General features: G+C 47.6%; 1 protein-coding gene across 12 annotated transcripts; it reads right to left on the bottom strand.

The window, feature by feature from the left end:
- Window positions 1-5324: 5324 nt before the first annotated feature.
- DMKN (dermokine) lies at window positions 5325-19589 on the bottom strand. 12 transcript variants are annotated; one of them, XM_036441308.2, is made up of 20 exons: window positions 19032-19586; window positions 18537-18752; window positions 18376-18435; window positions 18088-18138; window positions 17933-17954; window positions 17718-17860; window positions 16574-16633; window positions 16287-16337; window positions 14182-14235; window positions 13265-13315; window positions 13097-13144; window positions 12846-12893; window positions 10547-10603; window positions 10179-10226; window positions 8519-8569; window positions 8361-8402; window positions 7950-8021; window positions 6899-6922; window positions 6745-6792; window positions 5325-5546 (listed from the first exon to the last, which is right to left on the bottom strand). In XM_036441308.2, the coding sequence occupies exons 1-19, from the start codon at window positions 19335-19337 to the stop codon at window positions 6745-6747; spliced, it is 1452 nt and encodes a 483-aa protein (XP_036297201.1). In that variant the 5' UTR covers window positions 19338-19586; the 3' UTR covers window positions 5325-5546. The 12 variants fall into 12 exon arrangements, with proteins under 12 accessions (XP_036297201.1, XP_045438488.1, XP_045438489.1 ...); XM_045582532.1 differs by having other exon boundaries at window positions 17718-17954; XM_045582533.1 differs by having other exon boundaries at window positions 6749-6792; window positions 17718-17954.
- Between the last annotated feature and the right edge of the window lie 7415 nt (window positions 19590-27004).

Here is a 27004-nt window from a genome sequence, read left to right as displayed (position 1 = left end):
TGAGCAGAAATGGGGCCACCACCCCACTGACTCACCCCCAGATCCTGTCACTCACCCCTGGCACTCTGGGAGGGAAGTTATGGACTGTCCCCCACTTACCTTGGATTTCTCAATTCACATTCTGCCCTAGGCAATAGGAAGGTGAGATGGCAAGGAGGTTCTTCATGCAAATGGAGCTGGGATGGAGACAAGTTGGACCTGTCCTTCCAAGGGATTGGCAGTGGCACCCAAGCACCTCTCCTTTTGTCTGTCTTTTTTCCTTATATCCTTCATTCCTCTTATATCACTCAGGCTTTTTCCCACCCTGCCCAGTTTTGTCTAAACTCCTTAGACTGGCATTGAAAACCTTTCATGTTCTGGTCTCAATCTGCCTTTCCTTTTTCTTCTTATACTGCCTTTGCATGTTTCTTACATTATGGCCAAACCGGACACCATACCAAATATACTCTTCTTTTTCCTCCTCCAAGTATCTTTTCATGCTGTTCCTTATCCCTAAAATGCCCTTCTCTCATCTCCAATTCTCAGAATACAACAGCCATCTTGGATGAAGCTTCCCTGATTTCTCCCATCATCCCTCACCTGCCTTCCCCACACATTTTGCCTTTCTCAGAATTGCCATAACAATTCAGTTGTATCTCTCTGACATTGTACCTAGAGTAACCTATGTTCTTCTCTTATTTCCCTCTTAGAATACTAAGTTCCTTGAGGTCAGGAACTATATCTTAATCACCTTTATATCCCTCAAACACTGCACCTTACACAGAGTTTAGGTGGAGCCAACATTTGTTAGATTGGATATGTTAGAATTCAAGCATCCTCCCACCAAGTTGTAGACTTTCCTCCTTTGAAGATGGACCCCTCCCATTATCCAACTGCTCATCTTTTACTCTTGGGTCTTCAGAGAGATTACTGTTTTGTCCTAAGATAAGGAATAGAGGGAAAAATGCAAAACAGGTCTTATAATCAATTGGAGATTGGATCTAGCTCATGAACTTTGAGTGCCTACTTCATTTCATTGACTTAGCCCATCCCCTACTTCATTCCCCCAGTTTAGGAGTTGATCACCTCAAAGTGACAAAACATCCCAATCAAACAACCTTCTCCACAATGAGGTTCAGGTAGCCCAACCAGTTTATGGCGTAATAGGGAGGTGCTGAAACATGGACTAGTGCTACCAGGACAAAACAAGATCTTATTTAAGAGTGGGCCTCTTTGCCCAACCTGGTGCAATGCACACAGGTGGCAGGCCTAGAGTGGGAGGGCTTCAGTCATTTATGAACAATCTTTTGAACTCCAGAAGGCACTTCAGCTCAATTATCCTGCTGCCCCACACTCCAATCCCTGACATCTATCCCTCTGTAGCCTTAGGAAGCCTCCTGTGTTTTTATAGAGCTACCTGAGTAGACAGTGCTTCAGAGACACTCACTAAGCACAGATAACCTGTGACAGTGGATGCGATGTACAGTTGGTGCTACTGGAGGGGACAGGTGAAAAAATGACTGCAGTGGGTGGAGCACCTCCCCAAAAAGTTTTCTGGAGGACACAAGTTTTTATGTGTAATGAATTCTTACTAATTAATTAACAGTGACTGAAGGAGCTCATTAAGCACCATTCTGTCAGCATAAAGTCAACTCCAGGAGTAAAAGGAATAAAGAATCAACAAAAGAGAACTGCTATTGTAAAATCAACTCCACTTAGATATGCTAATGTAGGAACACTTTGGTATCTAAAGCAACAAGTGATCCAAACACCTCCAAACTCCATTATCTATTTGGCTCTAGAGTTCTTTAGCAACAAATTGACTTCCCCATTTTCCTGTCCACCTAATACTAGTGCTACTAATAATAATGTTAGCCAATTTATTGATATTTTACTTGCGCCAAGTGCTCTAAATGCATTGAAATGTCACAGTGATTCTGTGAAGTAGGCACCATAATTATCCAAATTCTTTAGGTAGGGAAACCACAACATGTAGAGATTAAGTAATTTACCCAAGGTCACACAGACAGTGTGGCAAGGCCCATGTTCAAACCCCAGGATTCCAGAGCCTACATCTGTATTGGCTTTTGGCTATGCTGTGGAGTGGTATCCTAGAAAGGGCCTTGGCCAGCCCATATACCACCGTGTGTGATTAGACCCTGCGTGCTGGGGCAGGCTGCATTTAGTCCCCACTAGCCCACTTGACCAGGTGTCCTTTGTGGTGTGTAGCCTGCACAGCCATAGGCAGCAGCTCTGAGCACATGTGTATTAATTTCAATAAATCCAACTGTAAACTCCTGGCAAAATGAAAACAGAGAACTAAGAGATTAGCCCCAGAATGAACCTGCATTTGCCTCAGTTTCCAGATGCCTCACAGAGTATGAGCATCTTGCCACACCAAGTATGTATTTAATGATATTTCTAGGTTTGTTCTAGTGTTTAAAGTTCTAGTGTTTAAAGATAGGTACTTTTTAATAATGTCTCTTAACACAAGCTAGCTACTTCATGTGCACAACCAAAGAAAGTCTGTTCTTGTGCTGGAGAAAAAACTGGGTGTGCTAGACTTCCAATTAGTTTCAATTTGGTACCTTCCTGATGGAATTTCGAGAGCAAGTTGGCTTACGTGACTTATGCTGTAAGTGCTAACTAATGTCTCTCTCCAAGCTCCTTGCCATTCCCTATCTATACTGCCTCAGTGAGTTTCCTGAATGTTCTGTGTCCAGTGATCAAGCAGATGGGGGGATTCTCACTGAGAGAGAGTTCCAGCAGCCCAGGTAATGGCTGGCAGGATAATGGGCCTAGGGTTTACCATTGCTTTGGATACATCACTTCGAATTAATGGTCAGGCAGAGCTATAGAGCTGGCTCTGCACCAAACCATTTCCAAGTCTGGTTTATCTCCTAACTCCCTCTCTGAGCATACCAGTAAACCCCTGTTTTCCCACAGGCCAGCCCCCACCCTACCTCAGATCTGCCAGAACTTGAGTGTGGGTAGGAGGTGAGGCCGAGCCCTGATTGCCACATTACAGACACACCTAGGAGTTGGGAGCTGGCCTCCTGAGTTCAGGGAATGAATGGGGGATTTGAAGGGATGCACCCTGGGGCTTCAGGGTCTTGGTGAACACCCAGATGATAAGCCTTGAAGAGAACGGGTGCCTGGGTAAGGGTATTGGGGTATGTGGTGTATTGGGAGGCATCCCTGTCCCATCCTTTTCTCCCTCTGCCAGTGTTACTATCATGCCCAAGAAAGCAGCCACTTTGCCCAGAAGATCTAGTGTTTTTTTTTCCCATCCTCTGCTCCTGTGTATCCTTTGCTTAAACATCTTTCAGAAACTCTTCCTGGACTGGTTCAACTTAATTCTGATTCCTGTAGTTCATAAATATTTATTAAGCAGCCACTTTGGCTCTTGGTACTAGAAATTAAATATGGACATGATACCTGTCCTGTGGAGCCTATTTCTAGTGGAGGAAATAGATCATAATCTAATTTTTAAAAATTAGGAAACAAGAGAATGACAAATTCTATGAGTCAGTTAAAATGGTAGTGATCATATATGTATCCTTGGTTGAGCTGGCTTGGGGAAGGCCATGTGAATTTAGATCTAAAGCTCCAAATTTCTGAAGATCCTGGGTTCCAGAGCCAGATAACAGCAGTGTTCCCCAAGCGCCTTTCCCAGGAGGTCCATAAGGAGAGGGAGGCCAGAGCCAGGTCACCCCAAGCCTTGCTGAGGAGTTGGGATTTAATTTTAGGGCTAATGAAAAGCTTGCAGAGAATTATGAGCAGGAGATCTTTCCTGGCTGTCACGAGAGAATGGATTATAGGGAAAATATGAAAGAACATAGGAAAGTTGCTTCAGAGGTACAGACAGGAGAAAGGGGTGGCCTGCCTTTTTGTTGAAGTCCTTTAAACAAGAGGGCCTTTGCCTGCTTCAGATGGTACTTTAAACTTTAAAGAGATGCTTTCAGCCATGTTGATCACCTCAGCTTCTCCCTTAATCCCTCAGGGACTGGCTCCAGCTGTTTCTGAAATCTCACCTCACTCCAGGAAGCTAGCTGTCTTGTCTGTCTGTAGAAAGGATTGAGTGTTGGCCCTGGGTCAGCTGTGTTCTCCCCCCTGTGGCTGCAAGGAGGTACTGCAAGGATATCTCCATAGAATTAAAACCCAGGATAAATATAAAGCAGTAGCTCCAATTCAGGGACATAAGGGAGCAGAGCTAAGGAGTAGTCCTCCTCTCCCTTCCAGCCAGGTGGATTTAATCAAATTGGTTTCCTCAGGTCCATTTTGAGCGTGGTTTCTATCATTTACTCATCAATATTTGAGGCCAACCCAACCTGTGCCAGAGCCTGTGGTTGGCGCAGTGACCAAGGAAGACCATCATGCCCTCAGAAAACTTGCACTCTCAAAGGGAGTCACTTAGGTTAGCAGAGTGTCTCATGTCCTGCTTTTGCTTCCTGGGTTCCTGCAGGGATGTCAGAGGTGATGATGGGGGCTCCTTCATTTGACACACAGTGTGGCCTTGATGGGACTTCCTCAGAGACTCTAACTGGAGACTCTCCAGCCCTGTCCTCGGGGCTCCTGGGCTTATGAGCCTGGGCTCAGCCATGCCTCTGCCAGTCTCATTGGTACATTACTAGAGTAGAATACATATATGATAGTGATGGGGGGGGTCCCCAATTTGAGTGGGGGGGGGGGTTCCAGCATCCTGGAGACACAGATGCTGGATATGAGCTGCCCCCACCCCCATCTTCCTAAAATGTCAACCCAACAGTCCCCTCACTCACCCCTCACTTCATTTAGAGGCCCAGGCATATTCTGTACCTACCCCTTGCTCTTGTTCCTGCCCTCTCCCTGACCCTCTGGGACTGGTCTTCTCTGAATTGGTTCTTTACTCCCATTTTCTGATTTGAATAGCCCCCTTGTTGCTTTTTCATGCTAGTGAAACATCCATGACCACTTCAAGAGCAGTAAGTAAGTATTTAGATACAGGTTGGGCAAAGATCATTCTTTACAGATGGGGAAACTAAGGCCCAGGGAGGTCAGCTAGCTACTTCCTGTCAGGACTACCCAGGTCTTATCTCCCTCAGCCCACAATTTTGTATATCAGTCTCAGGAGGAAGGCAGGTTATCTGCCCCTAATTCAGTCTTCCATCTCCCTGACCTGGGCCATCAGCATAGTGTTAAAGAATAAAATTCACAAAGGTCTTAGAGAAAAAAGGTTCATGTTTTATTGCCACTGAGAAACTCAAATTGGGGAGCCCCCCCCTACCCCCCCCCCTAAAAAAAGACAGCCCGGGACTTCCCCCCCCAAAAAAAGACAGCCCGGGACTTCAGGTCACGCATGGAGCAGGTAGAGAAAGTGGCTGGTTTATTCGATGAGGCTGGTGGTCTAGGAATCACCACATGGGTGGGAAGAAGCAAAGGACAGACAGACCAGGTCCCCAACCTAGAAAGAGCAGGTGTCAACACCCAGATCAGGCCTGGCGCGGAGGGAGAGCTGGGGAAGGGGCGCAGTTGGGCTCCTTGATGACCGATGTTTCTCTAGGTCTCAGGCATAGTTGAGAGATTTTCTAGGAGAAAAGAGAAAATGGTAGCATATGACCACTTCCAATTTGTTGAAACCTTTTCTTTTTGTGCTTTTTCACTATTAAAATATATTTATAGAACAAAATAGAAGTGTCCCTGCCCCCTCATTCCACTCTCATTCTCTCTGCTGGGTGGGGGTGGGACACCATTGTGAACAGGTTAGTGGCACCCAGAACTGAATGTCATATTCTTGCACCAAGAGTGAGACTTTCTCTCTGAGCCTCAGTTTCTTCATCTATAACATGTAAACAATTATAGCACCTTTTCCAGGGATTAATAGTATGACACAAATAAAGGGCCAATTACAATGCCTGTCACATTTAAGTGTTTGCTAAGTGGTTGTTCTTTGTATGTGTTTTTGTTTTGTTTTTTAATCTTTATTGTTGAAAGTCGCCTCCACTACAGATGCCCCCTTTTTTCCCACTGACCCCACCACCACCACCACCACCAAGCACCCATCCTTCCCAGGTCTTCCCTGCATTAGTGTCTGTGTCCATGAGCTATGCATATATGTAATAAATCCCCCAATTCATGTCACCCTACCCTCCATCCCTGCCTTCCCTCTGAGATTCCATGTTTCTATGGCTCTAGGTCTATTTTTTTCATCAGTTTATTTTGTTCATTAGATTCCACATATGAGTGAGGTCATGTGATATTTATCTTTCTCTGACTGGTTTATGAAACCAGGCATTCCTTCATAGAGTTTCTGTACTCCCACAGTTCCTTAGTATCTTACCTATTTCACCTGCCATCCCCTCACTTTTGCTGTCCTCTAAAATAGGTTCTGTGGTTCTGCCAAGTTAATCTATTATCTCTGCCCCATTGGGGACTCACTTCTTCTTCCTGCCTCTGACCCTTTACACCTGAAAGGCTCACCTCTCTACAGCTGCCCTGCACAATTCCTATCCCAACCCCTCTCCTTAACTTAGTCTGCCATTCTTCTTCTCATACCTGTTCCTGCATGGTCCCACCTCCAACAGGCCTTCACTCAGCACTCAGAGGTGCTTTCTGAGTAGAGCATATCTTGTAAGTTTTTCTTCACACCCTCACATTGGACTCACCTTCTCAGTACCTTTAGAGTACCCATCCAGAGCAAAACAAGTGCCATGATCCCAGCCCTGCCCCTGGGCGATGGTGCCCAGCTCCTGGATGAAGCTGAGCATGGCTTACTCTAATACTCACCTACCAGAACTTCACCCACTGCAGCAGGCCAGGTTGTGCTCGGGAAGCCTGTGGGACAGAGAGAACGTCTGAGTGGACATCGCACTTCCCCTGCACAACCTCTGCCCTCAGACCCCTTCTCTCACACGCCAATCTTCTTTGCCCCAATACTTACCGAGGAAGAAAGTGTGGCTCCTCCCTGTAAAGAGAAGATCAGAGTAGGTGATAGAGGTGCTACAGGGAACTCTCTAGACTCTGCCTTGGTGCTCAGAAAGGGCTCAGTGGAAGAGGCAAGATCAAACCAGTTTATCTCAAAGCTCCTTTGGTCTGACTGTAGACATTCAGCCCATGGAAGTTTTTTCACAGCAGAATTTATCATTCGAAGTACACATTACCCAAGATGATACTGAATGTGCTCCCTTAGCACACTCTGCCCACAGGAAGTGGATGAGAATAGGTAGGACTCCCTCTGCCTGCAAGGCGGATGGAAATTGGCCACAAATAATTGGCAAAGTGGACACCCACAGGCAGTATGGACTGCCGCTTCACCTGTCAGCACAGAGTTTCTGATCTCTCAGTGGAAGGCTTCTCCTTGAGGACAGGGCTTTATTGTTCTGAGAGGGGGAGGGAAATACCACCTGTTTTTGCCTCACCAGCCCAATTAGTATTTAGCACATTCATTTACTGACTTTGTAGGACTGCTTTCTTTGCAACTGAATGAAACAAAATTCTCAAACGTTCTTCCTTTTAGTTCTTTTGTGGAATGAAACATTTATTCCCACCAACCAAGAGTTCCTGGACAAACCCTGCTGCGCCCATCCTCCTCCCCCTCTACTCCCACCATGCCCAGAAGGTCAGCAGTTAAAGAGGTAGAGAGTGCATACTACAAAGGAAGGTGGCTTGTGCTGCCATGTTTCATGATTTTTCTAAGAAGCATATACTGGTATTTCTCTTTGAGAGGATAGTAGTTTCCAGTTTTCTCCACGATGTAGCTGCTGCTCCCTGTAACCTTTTCTGAATGTGGCTGTAAAGAGCCTTGAACCTACTTCCTTTCTCTAAGAGCAGTTTGGAAGTTCAGGATAGAGGGTATGGAAAGAGATGACTTTCAGAGTGAACAGGATTTGGCCTCAGCTAACCCCCATAGAAGATCCTGGCAGCAAAAGCCTCCCTCCTTCACCTCCATGCAGAGACCCCCAATGGGAAAACAGGACAGTTGCAAGTCTTACCTTAGAGGGAACTTTGGCGGAGTACTGCCCACCAGAAACAGGAGGATATGCCTGCTGGTTATAATTGTAGTTCTGCAGAAGAAAGCAAGGGTTGTGGGCAGTGGGGAGGGTGGGGGCAGCACAGAAGGGATGGAACCATTTTTTCTCTGGAATAAACTTGATTATTTATTCCCTGCCCTGGCTGGACCTTTCTCAAAGCCTCTGCCTTCTGCCCCTCCTCGTGTCAGATGTTTTCTTTTCCAGAATCCCCTTCAGCCATCCACAGCCCACACACTCACCTCCTTATGATCCCAGCCCAAATGGCTCTGCCTTCTTCCCTCTCCTAATTCAAGTGTTACTTGGGAGGTGAGGAAAGAAGACCAAGAAAAGAAATGAGGTCTAACTCAGATGGTCAAGTGGCAGATATCTTACCTTAGAAGTTACAGCTTCTACCTCTGGCCATCCTGCACCAGGCTGAGAAAATTACAGAACAGAGGAGTGAAGGAGGAGAATATGAGGTTGGCCAGACTGAGGAACAAGACTGAGAGACACCGAGGGTCTCCAAGGTCAGTCTGAGGGCAGAGGCTTACCTGACCAGCACTGCCTGCCCTCTTCTGAAGTGATGATGATGAATAGTCATCCTGCAAGAAGGGGGCCACAGTTAGACTGTGGTTCTCAGGCCTCACCAGACTTTTGGGATTCCAACATCCTGCTGCCTGGGTGCTCCCTCCTTTTGGAGCACCAGCATCCCACCTACCCGCCCCGCCCCTCTCAGTAACCCATGAGTGCTGTCCACAGAGAGGACACTGAGCCTAGAGGAAACTGATGGTCCAGATAGATGCAGATGAATAGATTTCCACACTCAGAGTTGGGAAGTGAGGGTAGTGAACTGGGTTTAGCAACACAATCCCCACCCAGGCACCTGGAATGTTGGCAGGCTGGCCTGAGACTGAGCTAGAATGACAAATGTGTGGTGCTCACACGGGCTCCCATGGGGGCAGGTCCCTAAGCCCCAGCCCACCTTTTGCTGATGCCAAACCCTGCTCCCCACATAGGCCCTTTTATCCCTGCTCACAACGTTTTTGTGAGGCAAAGTGGAGTATATAACATTAGCTCTGGGTCAAAGAGAAGTGGAGAAATACAAGGACATAGATGAAGGTACTTAGGACACTGCAGATGCACTACCCTCTCCCTCCCCCAGGTGAGGCAGGGGAAATTCCTAAGCAGTGGGAGAGAAGTTCAGTTCCTTCCATCATCACTTCTCTACTAGGACACACCACCACCTCATACATACACACAGAGGGTTAGGATGTTCTTCTTAACTCTCCACCTCTTCCTCACCTGACATTGAGTTTTAGCCCTAATATTGAGGTCACAAACTGGTCACCACAGACCTCCAGACATTTTTTACATGGTTTGCATTTTTAAAATTGATTTAGTTGTAAGCAACTCAATATCAGATTTCTAACTTTCCTTGAAGAATCAGGTGATATGGTCACACTGGGACTGCATGGTACATGACTACACTCAGTTGGAAGGCCTTGGCCCCTCCTTTGTATGGCCCCACCTGTCCGACTTCATGTTTCTGGCCCATGTAGATGAGTGATTAGGCAACCCTTGCCTTAGTGCCTAAGAGGTCTGATTCCTGGAGGCCACTGGCCATGCAGAATCAGGGTGTGGCTTTCTGGAAGACCCAGAGGTCCTGCCCATCCTTCTCAGAATGCAGAAATTCAGACCCTGTGCACCTGCCTGCGGTTAACAATGACTTGATCCCTCCCCCCAACACCTGCTGTTTCCCTTCAGCTTTCCTCCTAGTTCCCCCTCTTTCCAGTTCTGAGGTCTTGCCTTCTTCCCACCGCTCTAGTCCCCATAACCTGTTCAACCTGCACTACCCACCCAGCTGTGCCTCCTCCCACGCCAGACCAGGCCCACCAGGAGCAGCAGCAGAGCAGAGACAGTGGCCAACTTCATATCCCCGTGCTTGTGAGGGCCCCCACCCTTGGCCTGGGCTTTAATCCTAAGGAGGACCTGCCACCCTGCTCTTTCTTCAGTGACTCACAGACTCTCTCTCCCACCCCACCCCCACTCAGCATTGCACAAAGGAGAGTGGGAAGGGAGGGAGACACCCTCCCTCAGCAGAGAGGGTAAGGAACTGGCACAGAACCTGCAAGCCATTGCCAATGACCCAGCACCCCACATCCCCAGAGCTGAACTTCCTGACCCCAAAACAAGAGGTTCTGCTGCCCTTACCTCAATAATTGCTTTCCAGTTCAAAAAAGGAGTATTGTGTTTGAAATCCTGGAGGAAGAAGGAGAGATTGAGTGGACCACAAGGAGACAGAGGGTGGAGTGTGGCAGCTTATTGGGAAAGTCTCAAGACCATGCACAAGAATGAGTTTTGGAGCCCGGGTGTGGTTGGGGTTAGATGAAGATATGCTTATTAAGGGTATTAGAATTTCTGATGGTATTTGTGATAAGATTTGGATGAGATTGCTCCTCTCCAAAATAAACAGAGGGGGGATTTTGTGACAGGAGCTGGGGTTTGGCTGCCTTGAGGGAGTAGAGAGAGGGACAGGATGACCAGGGTTCTAGTTCTTCAAAAAGTGAGAATTGTCCTACCTCCCAGAGTCGACTGAAGTAGAGGAGGGCTCGAGTGCTGGGGGATGGGACTTGGCCCTGTGGATGAAAGAGGGGAGCAGGTTAGCAGAGAACTTGACCCCCTGATCATCTAAGCCCCTACTCTTGCTCCCACCATTTTTCGGTCTTCATAATTGCACTATGACCAAGATTTAGGGGGAAGCTGGGTGTCTTTAGGGGTCAGAAAACTATATTTGCAAGCAGGGGAAGAGAGAAGCTAAATCTCTGGAGCCATTAACTGTCCTTCCCGCCCCACGCACACAGTGTTCTTCTCTATCCCATTTTCCCCTTCCTCTGGCTGAACATACTGTAGCAAAACCTCAGGACTAAGACCTTCCCACAGAGCTTCCTGCTTTTTCACCTGCCATGTCACCTCCAGCCCATTTCCCAAAGCTGGGGGCTTAAGTTACCCCTTCCATGCCCACTCTGGGGTAACAGTTGAGACGTAAGAAAGGAGCAGACACCAGGAGTGTGGGGCAGCTAAGGTTTATTTCAAGGGCAAAGGTTGAGATTAGTGGTGAATAGTGTTTGTATGTTTGTTTAAGCAGGGGTAGGGGGCTCCCATCCATCTGGTAGCTCCTTGTCTGGAGGTCACGGGATGTGAAAGCTCCTCTCGTCCTGGGCAAAGAAATGGGTTCTAAGAGGGAGCTTGAGAATAAGATTTCATGGAGTAATGGAAAGTCAAGGTGATATTAGACCCCTGCTCTAGAAATCTGCAGGGACATTTTTGAACCACAGCTGTCATCCAGTCGATCCCAGCTTGGGCTTGAAAACTCTCATACCTTGCCAGGAATGTTACGTACAGCTCCCCTGTCTTCACTCCTCATTCTGTAGGAAGTCCTCAGCACCTCACCCTGCACTGTGAAGGACCCAGGGCTCTCCATTCTCTTCTCTGCCCAACTCTGTCCTGTCCCTCTTCTGAGATCTGTGTCTCTGGGAAGTCATCCCAGGTGAATCCTGCCTGACTGCAGGCACTCACTGTACTTCCCCCTCTAGATATACAAAAACGCTTGGCTATCTGTCCTGGCCCTCTGGGAGGTCGTCTGTGTGTGCCCGAAGGTCCCCATGCTCAGGGGTCTGGCTTCCCCACCAGAGACTGTGCTTCTAAACCAGAAATAGTCTATTTTGTTCATTTAGTTCATGAAAACCACACTGTGCTACATCTGGGAACATCTGTATCTTCTGTCTTCCACTCCCCCCTTTCTCAAAGGGCAGGCTTTGACTTTCCTGGGGTTTTCCACACAGGTTTTGGAGGACAGGATCCTAGTCTTCATTCTTTTTAAGTTAAGGCTTATAAACTCAGCTGAACATGGCCAGTCAGGTGGCTAGAATGGCTGTGGTGGGCAGGGGGAGTCTGACTTCTAGAGAGCAAGTCCCCATGGCAAGAAGCAGCAGCTACTCAGCTTTAGTTTATTGTACCTAATGGAACTGTAACCCTCTGTTGACAAATTTTTCAATAGAAGTCAGAAATCCAAGTCATTTTGTGAAGTCTGTCCGTTTTTAAACTTTGGTAACTGATTCATCTTGTGTGTGTTTTTTAATGTATCAAAAAAAATCTCATAATTGGGCTGCCAGTTACAGTTTTTGCTTTTGGTATTTGGGTTGTTTGTCTGTTCTCATACTGTCCTTCCAGTCCACTCTCTACTATTTTGGTGTCACATCGGCTTAGCCAGGGGTTTCCCTACAAGAGGAGGGGGAGGACAGGGTGGAAGAAGAAAGGATTCCTGGGCCCATGTGTCCTCTAATATTATGTAAGTACAGGGCACCCATGAGGCACTCAATATATGTTGGCTTTCTCCTTCCTTTCTCTCTGTGTGTCAGTCCTCGTGTGGCCTTTTAGCTCCACCTGACTATTCAGTCCACTCTCCCACCCGGGCCTCTGCTGCCTCTCTGATTTCCTGAGTATTACACCTACTTACTCTCCCATTAACCTCCAGGTCTCAGAGGGGAAACTGAGGTTTAGAACTGTGCAAGTCTGCATGTTAGGATATGAAAGAGGCCCATTCATTTCCCATTCTCAGTACCCAGCTGTTTGCAAAGTCTCACTCTCTTCATATTTTAGCTGTTCTTACTCCTTGTTTTGTTTTGTTTTGTTTGTTTGTTTGTTTGTTTGTTTAGGGTGGATTTTTGGTGTTTTTTTTTTTTTTTTTTTTTTTTTTTAGCATTATCCAAAATGCTCTTCATGGCCATCATCATTTCACCTGGCTTAGAGGTTTACCTTTCTTCTCTATATATATTCCTCTCCCACAAAGGTCATATGACATGGCCTTCCAGCCCTTACCTTGTTTATGGCATCCCAGTTAATGAAACCCAGCTTGGATTTAAAGTTCTGCAAAGAAGAGGAGAAAAAAAGGAGAATGGCCAAATTGGATCATAATAATGTAATTGGCTCGGGGCTTCGGGACAAGAGAGGTCAAGGACCACCATTGACAAAAGTTCTTAAAAAAAGGACTTCATCCTGTGAGGTCAAGGGGACAGGGTTTTGGTTTTCCAAAAGAGAATAAATGACCAGAGCAATCTTGCTGAACTCACCTTCCAGAAAGTGTCGAAGTTGAAGAGCCCAGGAGATGTCTGAGAGTTCTAAGGAACCAATGAGAAATAGGATGCGAGTAAGAACACACTTTGTGAGCAAGAGGCAGGGGCTGGAGCAATGGATGTCTGGAGGGTCCTAGCTTGAGGTGGGGTGATGCCTCCACTCACCAAATTATCGATTCCACCGACAGCTTCACCTCCCCCACTGGACCCTTGCCCCTGGGTGGGGAAAGGGGACTGGTGTTCAAGGCTCATGCATCTTGTTTTGCATACCACCTATCAGGCTGCTCCTGGCCCACTCATCTTTGCCTTTGCTCAAGCACCATGCACCCTCTGTAAAGCCACCTCTCTTCTTTACACAGCACCTAAGAACCCTATCTCCAGAAAGCCTTCCTGGAATGACTCATTATTTGCTGCCTAGAATAACCCTACCCACTCCCTAATATATAGCCTCACTGTGCTCAAGCACTGTGCCTTATCCTGCCATGTCCTTTGTGGAGATGTCTCCATTTGACAGATGAGGAAACTGACACTTAGCGCTGTCCAGCAGCTTGCCTCAGATCTGTCTCCATGCCAGACTTCAGTGTCTGGATCTCGGCCCCCTGGTCAGATTATGATGCAGAAAGCTCTGCAGTAGCTGTGGGGGTGAGAAAGTTGGGCTTCATGGTGCCCTTTCTACCCACGAGAAAGGCCAGACTCACAGAGGTCAACTGACTTGCCTGAAGATTCACAGATGACAAGTGATCTCCCTTTGTAACTCCAAGTTCACTGCCTTTATGCTTTTCAACACTGCCTTCTTAAATATGATTTTTAAAATCCCCCTTAGCTAGCCATTCTTCTGTTATTTTAATCTATTTTTTTCTTACAGAGGTAATGGTACTGTGATTGCAGTTGGAAGAAGGGAGAGAATGGATGAATCAAGGAGAATGACAGGGATCCTGTACCCCTATTGGTCTCCTAGTAGTCACCTGACAGATTCAGAGAAGCTGGCAAGAAGAAACTAATATTTCTCTTTCTTTCCCCAGGCCTTTGGCATTCTATCCCCACTCTCCACCATCCCTTCTCCTAAAGACATCCCTGCTCACCTGATAATTGCCTTGGGAGTTCCCAATGAGGCGACTACCTTCCTTGCTTATTCCCTAAGGAGAGAGAAAATATAGAAGAGTTGGTGGGGAGGTAGGCAAGATGGGAGGTGAGATGTAGGTGAAGGATTCCTGAGTCAGGGGACTGAGGCAGGAGCACAGCTGAGTCCTTCCCAGGACCCCAAGAGAGGCCCTTCTCTCTGGGTAGCTCTATCTTTCCTGGCAAATCTTGTTTCACCCCCTTGTGGATGCTCATTGGTACCATCACCATCTGTTTTTTTTCTGTCTGCAAGCTGTCCACAATTCAGTAGGAAGGACCTTTGCCACCAAGTAGGAACCAGCCAGGCTGCTGTACTGAATTAATTCAAAATTCAGGCTGGGCCAAAACCGGTTTGGCTCAGTGGTAGAGCATCGGTCTGCAGACTGAAAAGTCCCGGGTTCGATTCCGGTCAGGGGCATGTACGTTGGTTGCAGGCATATCCCCAGTACTGGGTGTGCAAGAGGCAGCTGGTCGATGTTTCTCTCTCATCGACGTTTCTAGCTCTCTATCTCTCTCCCTTCCTCTCTGTAAAAAAAATCATAAAATATATATATTTTTTTAAATGCAGGCTGGCTGATGTTTTGCTTTAGTCAGGAAGGTGATGCCAGCTGGAGAGTCCCTGGGAGAAGAGGCGGCACAGAAGTCAACTGCTAGTCTCCTCCTATGGCAGAGGTCAGATCCTTTTGAGATCTGCTTTTACTGTTTGGTATGGATCCCAAACCCATCTGCATCTCTTCATTCCCAGAGCTAAAATCTAGACTGGCTGGGAATTGGGACTGTCTGCCCTGTTGGTATTGCTGCTGCCACCATCCCTACTCTCCTTGCCTTGATGTCGCCAGAGCTGCCAGGGCCTCTGAAGCCCTGAGGGACAAGACAGTGAAACACAGCTCATTGTTTAACTAGGTCCATCCCTGCAAATTCCTGTGTGACTTAATAGGATTCCTCTTAAAATCCTAATGGAAATCTCTTTGGAACCTGTCAAAATCATCTTGAAGTTCATTTGGAAGAATAAATGCCTACAAATTGGTCAGAAAACACTAGAAAAGATGAGCAGATATTAATGTACTATAAAGCTACCATGAACAAAACTGTGGTTTCTGTCCCAGAACAGATCAATTTAACAAAATAGAACTCCCAGAAGCTCTCCCCAAATATTAAAGTATATATACATGATGTTTTAAATCAGTGGTAGAAACAATTCAACACACAGGGCTGGGAATAGCAGTTATGTATTTTGGGGGGGAAACTTATTTATACCTCACAGTTTCCTCCCTTCTATTTTTATATGATTGTCACTTCCTACGGCAGCACACAAATCTAATCCAAAGTGTAGGTAGGGCCTGCCTAGTTGGATCCAGGAGTGGTCTAGACAATATATACCAAAATACTGCCCAGGTAGGTTAAAGAGTTAAATTTAACAATGAAATTACAGAAGTAATAGTAATGCTAGAAGAAAATAAAGACCTTTATTAATATCCCCAATATCTTAGGAGCTCTTCAGAGAGCCTTGTCAATGTAGCGTCATAGGGTTGTGCTCCTCGCCCTGCATGCGACACTCACACCAGGTGCTGCTGCTCTGCACCAGCCTCCCCCAGAGCTGATTCAGAACCCGCATTTTCACAAGACCTCTGGGCCATTTGTGGGCACCTTAGTGTGGCACTTCCTCTGTCAGCGCTGCAGGTTCTGACAGAAAGCCCAGATTTCCAGAATAACTAGGAGGGGGATGCATGCTTTCAAAAACACCGTTTCAAACCAATGTCAAAGGGTTTACAAATTGTTTTCACTAGCCAGGCACAGGACATTTGAAACAATTATGTTTCTAAAAGCAATGGTCTTCAGGTGATTTTTACAGCCCCGTCTGTGGGGGTATGTCACATAAGAATTTGCAATTAATTTTTCCCTTGGAGATGGTTAGTAATTTTTGTGCTTGGTCTCTGCTCCTAAATTGTAATTCCCCCAGTCGGGGTTGAAGTGAAGATTAGCATTAGGAGTGGAGAGCAGAGCTGGGTTATAAGGAGTGGGCACAGTGGCAGAGATGAACTGTGGTAACCACAAGTTTGGCTCTCACCTGAGCCCCAGATCCTCCAGCCACTCGGACTTCATTTCCTGGGTTGTCACACTGTGAGCGAGAGAAAGAGAAGACTTGCTCTCAGTCCCTACCCAGATGCCAATTCCAGTCCTCAAGTTGCAGCCTTGTAGCCCTGAAGTTCATGCACATCAGCCTCACCCCAGCAGCGGTCCGCCCCATGCTCAGCCCCAGCGGTCATTCTCCCAACATCCACAGGGCCTCCTCTTTTCCTTCCCACGGTTCCAGTTTCAGGGAGACCCGTGCAGGTGCAAACCATAGACACTCACCCCGGGTTTATTTCCACCACTTCCTCCACTGCTTCCTGAGGAAGAGCTGGAACCATGTTCCTACGAGGGAAAGCCAGAGTCCATCTGTTGTCATCAGGGGACTTGGAAGGGACCAAATGATTCCCAGATTCCCAGCCACGTTAACCCTCTCTGCCCGCCCCCTATCTTCAGCCAGTCGTTCACCGCGGGAAGTTATGGAAGCACAGGGAGGACTAGGTGTGGCCAAGTGCATTTGGGGATGTGGGTCACTGGGGGATTCTGAGCTGTTGCTCCCACTTCCCACCACATGCCAGGGGTGGAAGGCCTCTGGAGCCCAACTGCACAAAAGTCCCCTGACACGCTGTTGCCGCCTCGTTCCCCCTGCCCCCATCCCTCCTCTCCCCTGGCCCTCTCCTGGAACCTAGCAAGGGGGAAGCACCACTGGCAGGGAGCCTGAATTTTCTAAGGGAAAACTAGATGGGGTAAAAGTCGGTAGTACAAGGAGCAGTAAATTACAGCAGCTATGTTATCTGGCTTGCTCTAGTTGCCTCCCTCCTCTTGCCCGACACCTTTCCCAGACTCCGAAGGAAGCCAGCAGTGTTCTCGCTCTACAGGCCCCCCTCTTGGAGGTCCTGCCTAACCCAGCGGGCAGGCTGTGGTCCCTTCCTGGTCCTTTCACCATCAGGAGGGGCCTCACGTGCAGCATGTGTATTACTTTGCCTGTACCACAGCCCTGTAATGTCTTAAGTCTCCATGTGTGCAGGATTGCCCCCACTCTCCCAGGAGCATCCCTAACAAGTATTATGTTGTTCCATGCCCATCTCCCTTCTTCCATTCAACACCCCCAGCTGTAGTCAGATTTCCCAGTGGCCACAACTGCAGGAATAGGGGCTAGACAGGAGAGAGAAGATCCCCACCGTGATGCAGCAGAGATAAGGAATAGAATGAGCAGAAGTAGGGAGGGCACCTCTTCTGGAAGCCTGCGTGATGGGGCTGGGAAGGTGGGAAACAAAGTGAAGAAGCCACAGGATGACCACTGCCAGTGATGCCACCCACCCCAGGGCTGGCCGCTTCCATTCAGGAAGGCTTTGGAGCACATGTCCTCAGCCGGGACCTCCACGGGCCTCAGCCTCATCTCTGCCTTCAACATAGGAGCAGAACTCACCCAGTTGCCTCCAGAACTGCTGCCGCTGCTGCTGCCACCACTGCCTCTGCCTCCGCTGCCGCTACTGCCACTGCTGCTGCCACCACTGCTGTCACCACTGCTGCTTCCACCACTGCTGCTTCCACCACTGCTGCTGCCACCACTATTGCTGTTGCCACCGCTGCTGCCGCTGCCGCCGCTGCCGCCGCTGCCGCTGCCGCCACCGCTGCTGCCGCCGCTGTTGCCGCCACTGCTTCCCTGAGGGACAGAGGAAGCACTAAAGGTGAGAACACCATTGCTTTCCCCATCCCTTTGTTCTGCTCAGGCATATTCCTGCCCAGCCTGAGAAAAGAGTTCTGTTTTCTCCCTGTGCCACACACCCTCCTCTTACCCAAGAGTTGCTAGAGCTTCCACCTGAGCCGGAGGGCGGAGAGTTGGTGCACTGCAGGAAAAAGCGGACAGGCGAGGGTGAGGTTTCAGTGAGGGCCACCGCCACAGGCCAGGCTCTCCCTGCCAACCCCGCAACCCCCATCTCACTGACATCCCCTCTCCCTTGTCTCCTCTCCATGCTCATCTCTCCCTGGCCAACGTGCCTCCCATCTTTTTTTCCTCTTTGTCTCTCCTACTTCTGTCACATGCACCTGACACTCTCTTCTTCCCCCCCGAGTCTTCCTCTTACCTCAGTATTTGGATTGTTGTTGCCCCTCACTGAGCCATAACCAGGTTGGGCCACAGCTCCCTGCAGAGAAGGTGAGACTGAGTACGGGATCTGAAGGCGGAGGAAGGCATGAGAGTGTGGGGTTAAAGGGGTGAATAATCAGGGCTGGTTGCTTACTTTACCTGAGCGTTGGTCCCCACGTTGTATGGCCCTCCATTGCCTCCTTGGCCCCAGGAGCTTCCTTGAGAGTTAGTTCCAAAGTTGCCACCTGAGCCTCCAGAGACTCCATGGATCCAGGGATTCCCTGGACCTTCAGGAATGCTCTGGCTTTGGGCTCTGAGGCCATCCTGAGAACCAAAGGTGCTGTGGCCTCCAGATGGAGGCTGGCCATTGGTTCCCTGCAAGGACAACATACATGCACTTAGTGTGTGGGACCTTTATCACTCGTAACTGGGTAGGACACGCAGAGCAACTGAGATAAGAGAAGAGCCAGAGCAGGGAATAAGGAGAGGCAGGGAAAGACCCCAGGGTGGTAGAGAGAGGATGCACAACAAGGACAGGAACTGCCCCAGACAGCCGCAAATAAGACTCCTTCTTTTCCCATTGATTCCCAAGATTCTCAACCCAGCTTCCTACAGTCTCCCATTTCCACACCCAGCTTCCTTCCAGCCACTCACCCAAGCACTGTTGCTGCCAGGCATCCCCTGCCAGGAGCTGTGGGCAGCATCTATTCCATGTCGAATAATGTTCTCAGCCTGTCTGCCAGCCTCACTCCCAGTGTTTCCAAGAGCATGGGCTGCCTCTCCAGCCCCTTGGTCAATGGCCTCCCTGATTCCATGATTAATGGCATCTCCCACTGCCTGTCCAGCAGCCTCCCCAAAACCTGTTTCAGCGCTTGCCCCTCCACTCAGCAACGGGCCAGCCTCCCCACTGCCCAGGTACAGGGCCAGCAGGAGGCAGGCCAGGGACCCCTGTAACTTCATCTCGGCCTCACTCCTTCTCCCTCCTAAGTGTCTTTTTCCCACCCACGTTTCCTTCTGTCGGCCCTTTCTCTGTGTTCGTGTGCCCTCCTCCGTTCTCTTCTTCCTTCTGACTTCTTGTTCTAACTCCTTCTAGGTCTGCAGCCTACTCTCTCCTTTCCCAGACTCCCCTGCCTTCCCAGAGGCCTCCTCCCTGCCACTACTCCTTATACTGCAGCTTGGGAGAAGGTGACGGGGGCTGGGCAGCCCGGAGTCCCTCCTCCCAGTGACTCAAGGCCAGCACTGATAGGGTAATGAGCTGTAATTGTGAGTCTGAAAGTCTGTGTTGAAACAGAGAGGGAGCCCATGCATCAGGGAGGGAGAAATGGAATGAGATGGCTGCAAAGTGTTCTAGTTTCCCAACAAGAGGAATTTGGGGCACAGGGTGGGGATGGGGGCATCTGAGGAAATAGTCTATTGGTGTCTCCTACCACCTCGGTAGGCGGAGGGAAATCACAGGACGGGCCCCACCAGTGGGGCAAGGATACGAAACTCAGTGGGGAAGGGGACAGGTGAGTTAGGTGTAAGCTAGCCTAGGTCGGGGGTATAAGAATGGCGATAGGTGACCTTTTTCTCAGTTTAAGTTAGCCTTTGCCTCTTCCATTTCTCTTCTCCCCCGGGCTGCCATCTAAAGGTGCCTGCCCTCACCCTCTCCACAACTCCAGAGAGCCTGGGAGCTGAGACTGGCCTCAGGTTTCAGTAGGGACCCCAGCCCTCCAGGAAGGAAGTGGCCACGACCCTGAGAGTGGTCATCAGGGTGTCGCAGTTAACATCCTGGTGGCTCTTGGCTAACAAAGCTGGGTGTGGAGCGGGGGAGCTGGGCGGGCCAGCCACCCCCAGGGAATGAGTGGGAGGCAAGACCTTGGGAGGGAGCGGCTGACCCAAGCACCCATCCTGTTTACCTGTTACGGAAGGGACACGTGTGTGAGTTCATCGCCTCCTGGAAGGGCTAGGACTGCATCAGCTCATTCCACCCACCCTCAGTCCCTCCCCAACCCCCCCCCCCCCAAGGAACCAGGATGACCCTGGCAAGGGAGGAGGGGTCAGCACAAGAGCAGGTGCCCTAAGTCAGCAGCATGATGCTCTGCGGGTCCCAGCTCAGGATGCGGAACTTGGTCAGATCTCATCCCTGCTTAGCAAGCATGGCTGCCTCTGTACTCCCAGGATCCAGGCCCTCCCACTTGCCACTGCCTTGTATCACCACGACTCATCACCCAGTTAGGAGGGGTCAGTTTCCATCTGCCTTTCTCAATGTCTCCCAGTCAGTCTCTCTCTCCGCCCCAGCACCCACACCCCAACTTGTAACATTTAACACCTCTCACCATGTGAAAACAATCCCTGTCTGTCCTCAGCAGCTCCTACCTCCCTATTATTCCATCTCTGACTCTTCAGTGATGATAATAAATGTGGTGGTAATAATAATAATTGCAGCTCCAATCTATCAAGGGCTTTCTATGTGTCCGGCACTGGACTACACACTTTAAGACACAGACAGTCCTGGAGATCGGTCTTATTATTACCCCACTTAGAGTTGGAGAAGTTGGGGTTCAGAGAGAACATGTGAATGTTTGGTAGAGCAAAACGCAAGGCCAGCCTGCCCCACTCCTAAGCCCTGGCCCCCAGCATTTTGTCACCTCAGTATTTCAGACCTCCCCCTGCTTTTTAAAACCCTCATTCTTCCCTGGATATAATTGGTTTGGGTTTTGTCCTGGCATTTTGGGGGGGAGGGGGCGCAGGAAGAGCAGGAATAAATCTGAGGCCTCCAGGATTGGTGGTGGAGCCCCAGCCCTGAGCCTGCTGCTTCCCATTTGCTGAGGATAGGACCTTGGCAGGCAGCAGAGCGACCACTGACTCAGACTCCTTGCCACACTTCCTTCATGGGACACACCTTCACAATGGCATACATCCGCCCTCTCCCTTCTTTGTTGCTAAGACTTTTCTTTAAGCTAGCTTACTTTCTTAATACATTTTAAGAGAATATTTTATATTGCTTCTGGAAGTAGAAAGCCAGAATCACTTGCCCATAGATAGAAAGTACCAGAAAAACAGAGAGAGAAGCAAACAATGGTGTTACATTACAGATGGCTGCAGTTTCTGCATCCTCTTTATTAGCAAGTATTAGAGAGATGTTTAAGGCATACCAGCACACAATTGAGTCTTCCTCTCTAACAAAATCAGAAAGCTTCAAAGAAAATTAAGAGTTTCTCACTGGGTGGTTCAGTGATCTAAAGCCATGATCACAGACCACTTAAATTTTCTTCTGCCACCAGCGGGTTCATGTTCTACATTCTGAGAAAAACTACCTCAGACATTCTGTACCTGAGCAGTCTCCTCAAATCAGTCTTAAGGCCTAGTTATTATATACCCAGTCCAATATATGATGTGGTGCCTTCACATGCATGATCTTATTTAATCCTCGCATAACCTCAGGAAGGAGGTTATTCCCATTTTGCAGATGGGATAACAGGTTTTTTAGTTTTAAACACGTACACAGGAGCATATGTGAAAAAATTATGGTAAAATGGAGTTGTCAGAATTTCACCCAAGTCTGTCTGACTCCAAACAGCTTTTTGTCAGAATTTTACCCAAGTCTGTCTGACACCCCACCACCACCACCTCACCATGCCTCCTTTGTTTTGTATATGATAGCATCCACAAATCTGGCATGCCTGCATCATGTTCACGACCTTCTGGTTTCATCTTTTCTCTCTCGTGCACCACTTTATTCATTCAACAAATATTTATTGAGTACCTACCCTGTGCCAAGCCTGTTCTAGGCACTGGGGATACCATGTGGAACAAGATCATCATAATCTCTTTCCTTAGAGAGCTCACATTCATTGTGGGGGAATTTGGACAATAAACATATCAGGTGGTGATGAGCACTATGAAGGAAAACACAGTGGAGTGAGGGAATAGAGAAGACAGAGTGGGTATTTTAAATAGGGTGATTAGGAAAGGGCTCTTTGAGATGTCACCTATGAACTGAAGCCCAAAGGAAGTGGGAAACTGGGCCATGAGGGTATCTGGGGATAGTGTATCCCGAGCAAGGGAATGGTAGTGCAGAGGCTTTGAGGCTGGAGCAGGGGGAAATGGGAGGAGTTTATATCAAAGAGGTAACCATTTTTAAAATAAATTTATTGGGGTGGCATTGGTTAGTAAGATCATATAGGTTTCGGATGTGAGGGCGATCTGGCTGCGACATCTGTCACCCCATTGATCGCCAGGGTTGATTTGGCTGATCTGGCTGGTTAGGCGGGTGTCCCCCTCCTCCCTCACCAATCCATGTGCATCCCTCCCGAAGCTGCGCGCTCGAAGAGGACGACTTTTCCCCAAGAGGAGAGGACCGGTCTTCGGTCAAGGGTATACGAGTAGCTGTGCTCCCCTGCTAGAACCTCCAAACAAGCTCTCAAGATCATATAGGTTTCGAGTATACATTTCTATGGTACATGATCTATATTGTGTGCCCAACACCCAAAGTCAAAGCATCTTCTGTCACCATATATTTGGCCCCCTTTACCTTTTATTACCCTCACCCCTTCCCTCTGGTAACCACCATACTGTTGTCTGTGTCTATGAGTTTCAGTTTTATATCCCACATATGAGCGAAATCATATGGTTCTTAGCTTTTTGTGACTTACTTATTTTGCTTAGTATAATATTCTCAAGGTCCATCCATGTTGTCACCAAATGTCAGTATTTCATCTTTTTTTATGGCTGAGTACTACATTTTCTTTATACAGCCCCCTATTAAAGGACACTTTGGTTGTCTCCATTTCTTGGTCACCGTGAATGATGCTGCAATGAACATAGGGGTGCATATATCTTTGCAAATAAATGTCAAGTTTTTCGGGTAGATACCCAAGAATAGGGATTGTTGGGTCATGTGGTAACTCTGTTCTTGATTTTTTTGAGGAACCACCAGTCTTCTTTCCATAATGGTTGTACCAGTTTACATTTCCACCAGCAGTGAATGAGGATTCCCTTTTCTCCACAGCCTCTCCTACACACATTATTAGCTGTCTTGATGATAATAGCCATTCTTACAGACACAAGGTGGTATCTCATTGTAGTTTTGACTTGCGTCTTCCTAATAGCTACTGACATTGAGCTATATCTGTGGGGTATTTGTATATCTTCTTGGGAGAGGTGTCTGTTCAAGACCTCATTCCATTTTTTAATTGGATTGCTTGTTTGTTTGGTGTTTTATATATTTTGTGAAGAAATAACCATTATGAAGACTTTGACTTTATCTGATTGAGATGGAACCAGCTGAGGGCTTGGAACTGAGGAAGGCTGTGATCTGACTTGGGTGTGAACAGGGCTCCTCCAGGGAATAGACTGTTGTGTGGAGAGAGGGGAGGACAGAGATCAGGCAAGGGGCTTGAGGATGGCGGGTTCGGAGGTTGGACTCAAGTATAGAGAGGAGACGAGGCCTTGGGTCTGGGCAATGTTTCTGATCCCTTCTATGGGATCCTAGGCCTCAAACTAGTACCTACTGGCTCATCCCTTCCACAGTGTCTGTCCTGGAGTCTAGGTTGAAATTCTAGCTCCACCACTTACTAGCCATAATTTAAATCCATCTGTATAACAATTTCCCCATCTGTAAGAGAGGTGAATGTGAGAATTAAATGGGGTAATTGATGCAAAGAGCTTAGAGCAGTGCCCAGCAAACATATATGTTGGGCGTGTTAACGTTGTTATTGTAATGCTTTCTCAGCAGTTGTTTAATTTTGAGACATACACATGCACTTCCTGAAAGAGACAAATATAGAAACTTATTCTCAAAGAGGACTTACTTTGAAGCAGCAGGGTTCCAGGGAAGCATGCCACCTCACTAGCAGAGATCACCAGCAGGGAAGTGCTCTTAAGAGGGACCGTCATCACCACTTACTAGCTGAGTGGCCTCAGGCAACTCTCTCCCTTCCTTGAACCCAAACTTTATCATCTGTGAGGGGGATAATCATGGTACCTTCCTCATGGAGAGGTTGTGAGGATGGAATGAATCATGTTTATAAGTGCTTAGCATAGACATAGTAAGCACCCAATGAAGATGGCTGTCCAGTCCCGCCCAAACTCCTCTCCTTGTTCTTCCACATCTGCAGAAACTGGCACCTCCCGTCCCTGTTAGTCCCCAGCCTGGCTCTGCCTACCTGTGTCAGGTGCCTCATTCTTGCTCACACTTATTCCAAGGCCTTTCCCAAGTCTGCTCAAGCTTTCCTTCTACCAGTTGTCAGCCATTTGTGCCTAGCCTGGACCTTTTCTTTTAAACCTCAGTCTAGACACTAGAGGGAAAATGGATATAAAATAAGTAAATACAGGGTGTCCGTAAATACATATATATTGTAACAGCTGATTGCTCAATTTGAAAATGAAATGTATTTTGATAAACACTGCCTTTATAGTTATTCAAAGTTTGTGTATACATTTTGGGGGGACATCCTCTATATAATTACAAATTGTCATATATGCTATGAAGTAAAAAGCAGTGTGCCATGAAAAAGAATAACAAAGGTGGTCTTATGTTCAGATTGTGTGGTCTAGGTAGCTGAGACCTAAAGAGGAGGAACTAACATAGGGGACAAAAGGGACATGGAGGTTTGTACCTCTAATTCCCCTTCACCTTTTTTACCTATGCTCCCACCCCTTTCTCCTCTGTCAGCTACCCATTTGTCCTTTGTACCTATGTGTGTTTCTGTTTTGTTTGTTAATTTGTTTTGCTTTTTCGATTCCACATGTACTGAAATCTTACCATATTTGTTCTTCTCTGACTTATTTCACTTAGCATAATGCCCTCTAGGTCCATCCATGTTGTTGCAATGATCAACTATACTTTAATTTCAAAGGGAAGATCATATAGAGAATACTCCTAGCCGAGTGAACCGCATGCAAGGCCTCAAGGCAAGAATGTGCCGTGCTTCTTTTACTCTTCAAAACCAGATACGATCTTTTTTTCCAGAAGCCTCCCAGGGTTGACTCCCAGTGCATAATATCCCATGCCTCTTTGGCAAATAAGCCCAGTAAAAAAGAATGTGCATACAAATAACCAGTGAAAGTTTTTATTTTATGAAAGGATAATTCCCTTGAGTATTCCCTTTTTGGAAGGAAGTCCTCCAATGTCCAGCACAGAGCAGACTTTCGGTAATGTGTGCTATGAATGAATGCTTCTCTTTTTTTAAAATGCAGGAAATGGATGTCTAAAATTTACTTTGAAATGCATAAAAATGTATAGATAGATGGTTAGATGGAGAGATGTGTGTGATGAATAGATGTGTGATAAAGCAAGCATAGCAAAATGTTAGTGGTAAAATCTAAAGAGTGGGTATGCAAGTGTCCACTCTAAAGTTCTTTATCTTTGTGCTAAATTTGAAATATAGAGAGTTAGGAACATCACCTTTATCATGCACACCCTCCCTGGTGTGTCATTTGTTCTTACTGCTGCATTACTTTGCATTTGTTTTCATATTCTGTACTATGCCTGGTCTCTTCAGAAAGCCTGTAAATTACAGGGCAGAACACTGTCTTCCTTTTTTTTCTTTTGGTCCCACCATTGATGGAATTTGATGCTGGAAGCCATGCTTATAGTCCTCTTCTGCAGGCAAGCATCCCTTCTTTATATAGGAGGAAATTAATGGTCCCTGTGGAGGCAGAGGATCCTGATTGGAATGCCTGTCTCCCAGCAGGGTATGGCAATAGAAAGGCCTGCTGCTTTCTCATGGGTTACCTGGGGCAAGTGCTCTGCCCCTCTGAGCCTCAGTTTCCTCATCCATACAATGGGGATTATAAGAGGACTTATGCCTTTGGGTTGAGAGAGGTTTAAATGGTTACAGAGCATGAACACTCTTCACAGTAAATGCTCAGTAGATAGTAATTGCTATGATGATTCAGAGGCATTGAGTTATCCACGATCTGATACTAGGCCTCCTCAGTCACCATTATTACCTTTGTAAAGAAGCTCTCCCTCCTGTCATCAGTGTGCCTTTCCCCCTGAACCTTTGGACTTCCTCCCGGAGAGGGGATCTCCCAAATGTATGTCTTTCCTCTCTCCTTATTCACCGATTCCCATAGCTACTGATGCCGAACAAGGAAAGACCTCTTTGTTTTAGAAAATCCCTTGTAGCTGTTAGGCTGTTTCTCTCTCCAAATACTAGTCATGTTTCTTAACCTGTGCAAGCCTCTACATGCTTCTCAATAAAATGGGCAATAACAGTATCTCTTACCTAACTGGGTGGTTGGGAGACTTCAGTGATGTCATGCATGTAAAGCACTCGCCCGGGAGCCTAGCAGGCCTAACTTGCATAGTAAATCCAAGTAATCATTGTTATTCCTTTGGCACAACATCCCCTGAATGAAGATGCTGAGATGGTTTCTGCCATCTCTTCCCTGGTGTTTCTGCCCCCACTACTGGCCTGAAGTGGCTTTCTTTCATGATGCTCCTCACAGCACTGACCATGAACCTTGCACACTAATGGAACTCAGTTTGTCTCTCTAACAGCCTTCCTAGATCTGATCAGTCTGAAATCTCTAGCTCAACCTGTCCTGTGCATCAGACCCCCAGCTCTCAGCAAAGAAGCCAGAAGAGAAAAGAAGCCTCCCGTCACATTCCTCCTTAGGAAGCATGTGGACCAGAA

This window comes from Pipistrellus kuhlii, unplaced genomic scaffold (genome assembly GCF_014108245.1).
Source record: "Pipistrellus kuhlii isolate mPipKuh1 unplaced genomic scaffold, mPipKuh1.p scaffold_m20_p_17, whole genome shotgun sequence".
Classification (NCBI taxonomy): domain Eukaryota; kingdom Metazoa; phylum Chordata; class Mammalia; order Chiroptera; family Vespertilionidae; genus Pipistrellus; species Pipistrellus kuhlii.
Note: the sequence above shows the minus strand (reverse complement) of the source record. Positions and strands in the feature narration are given on the sequence as shown.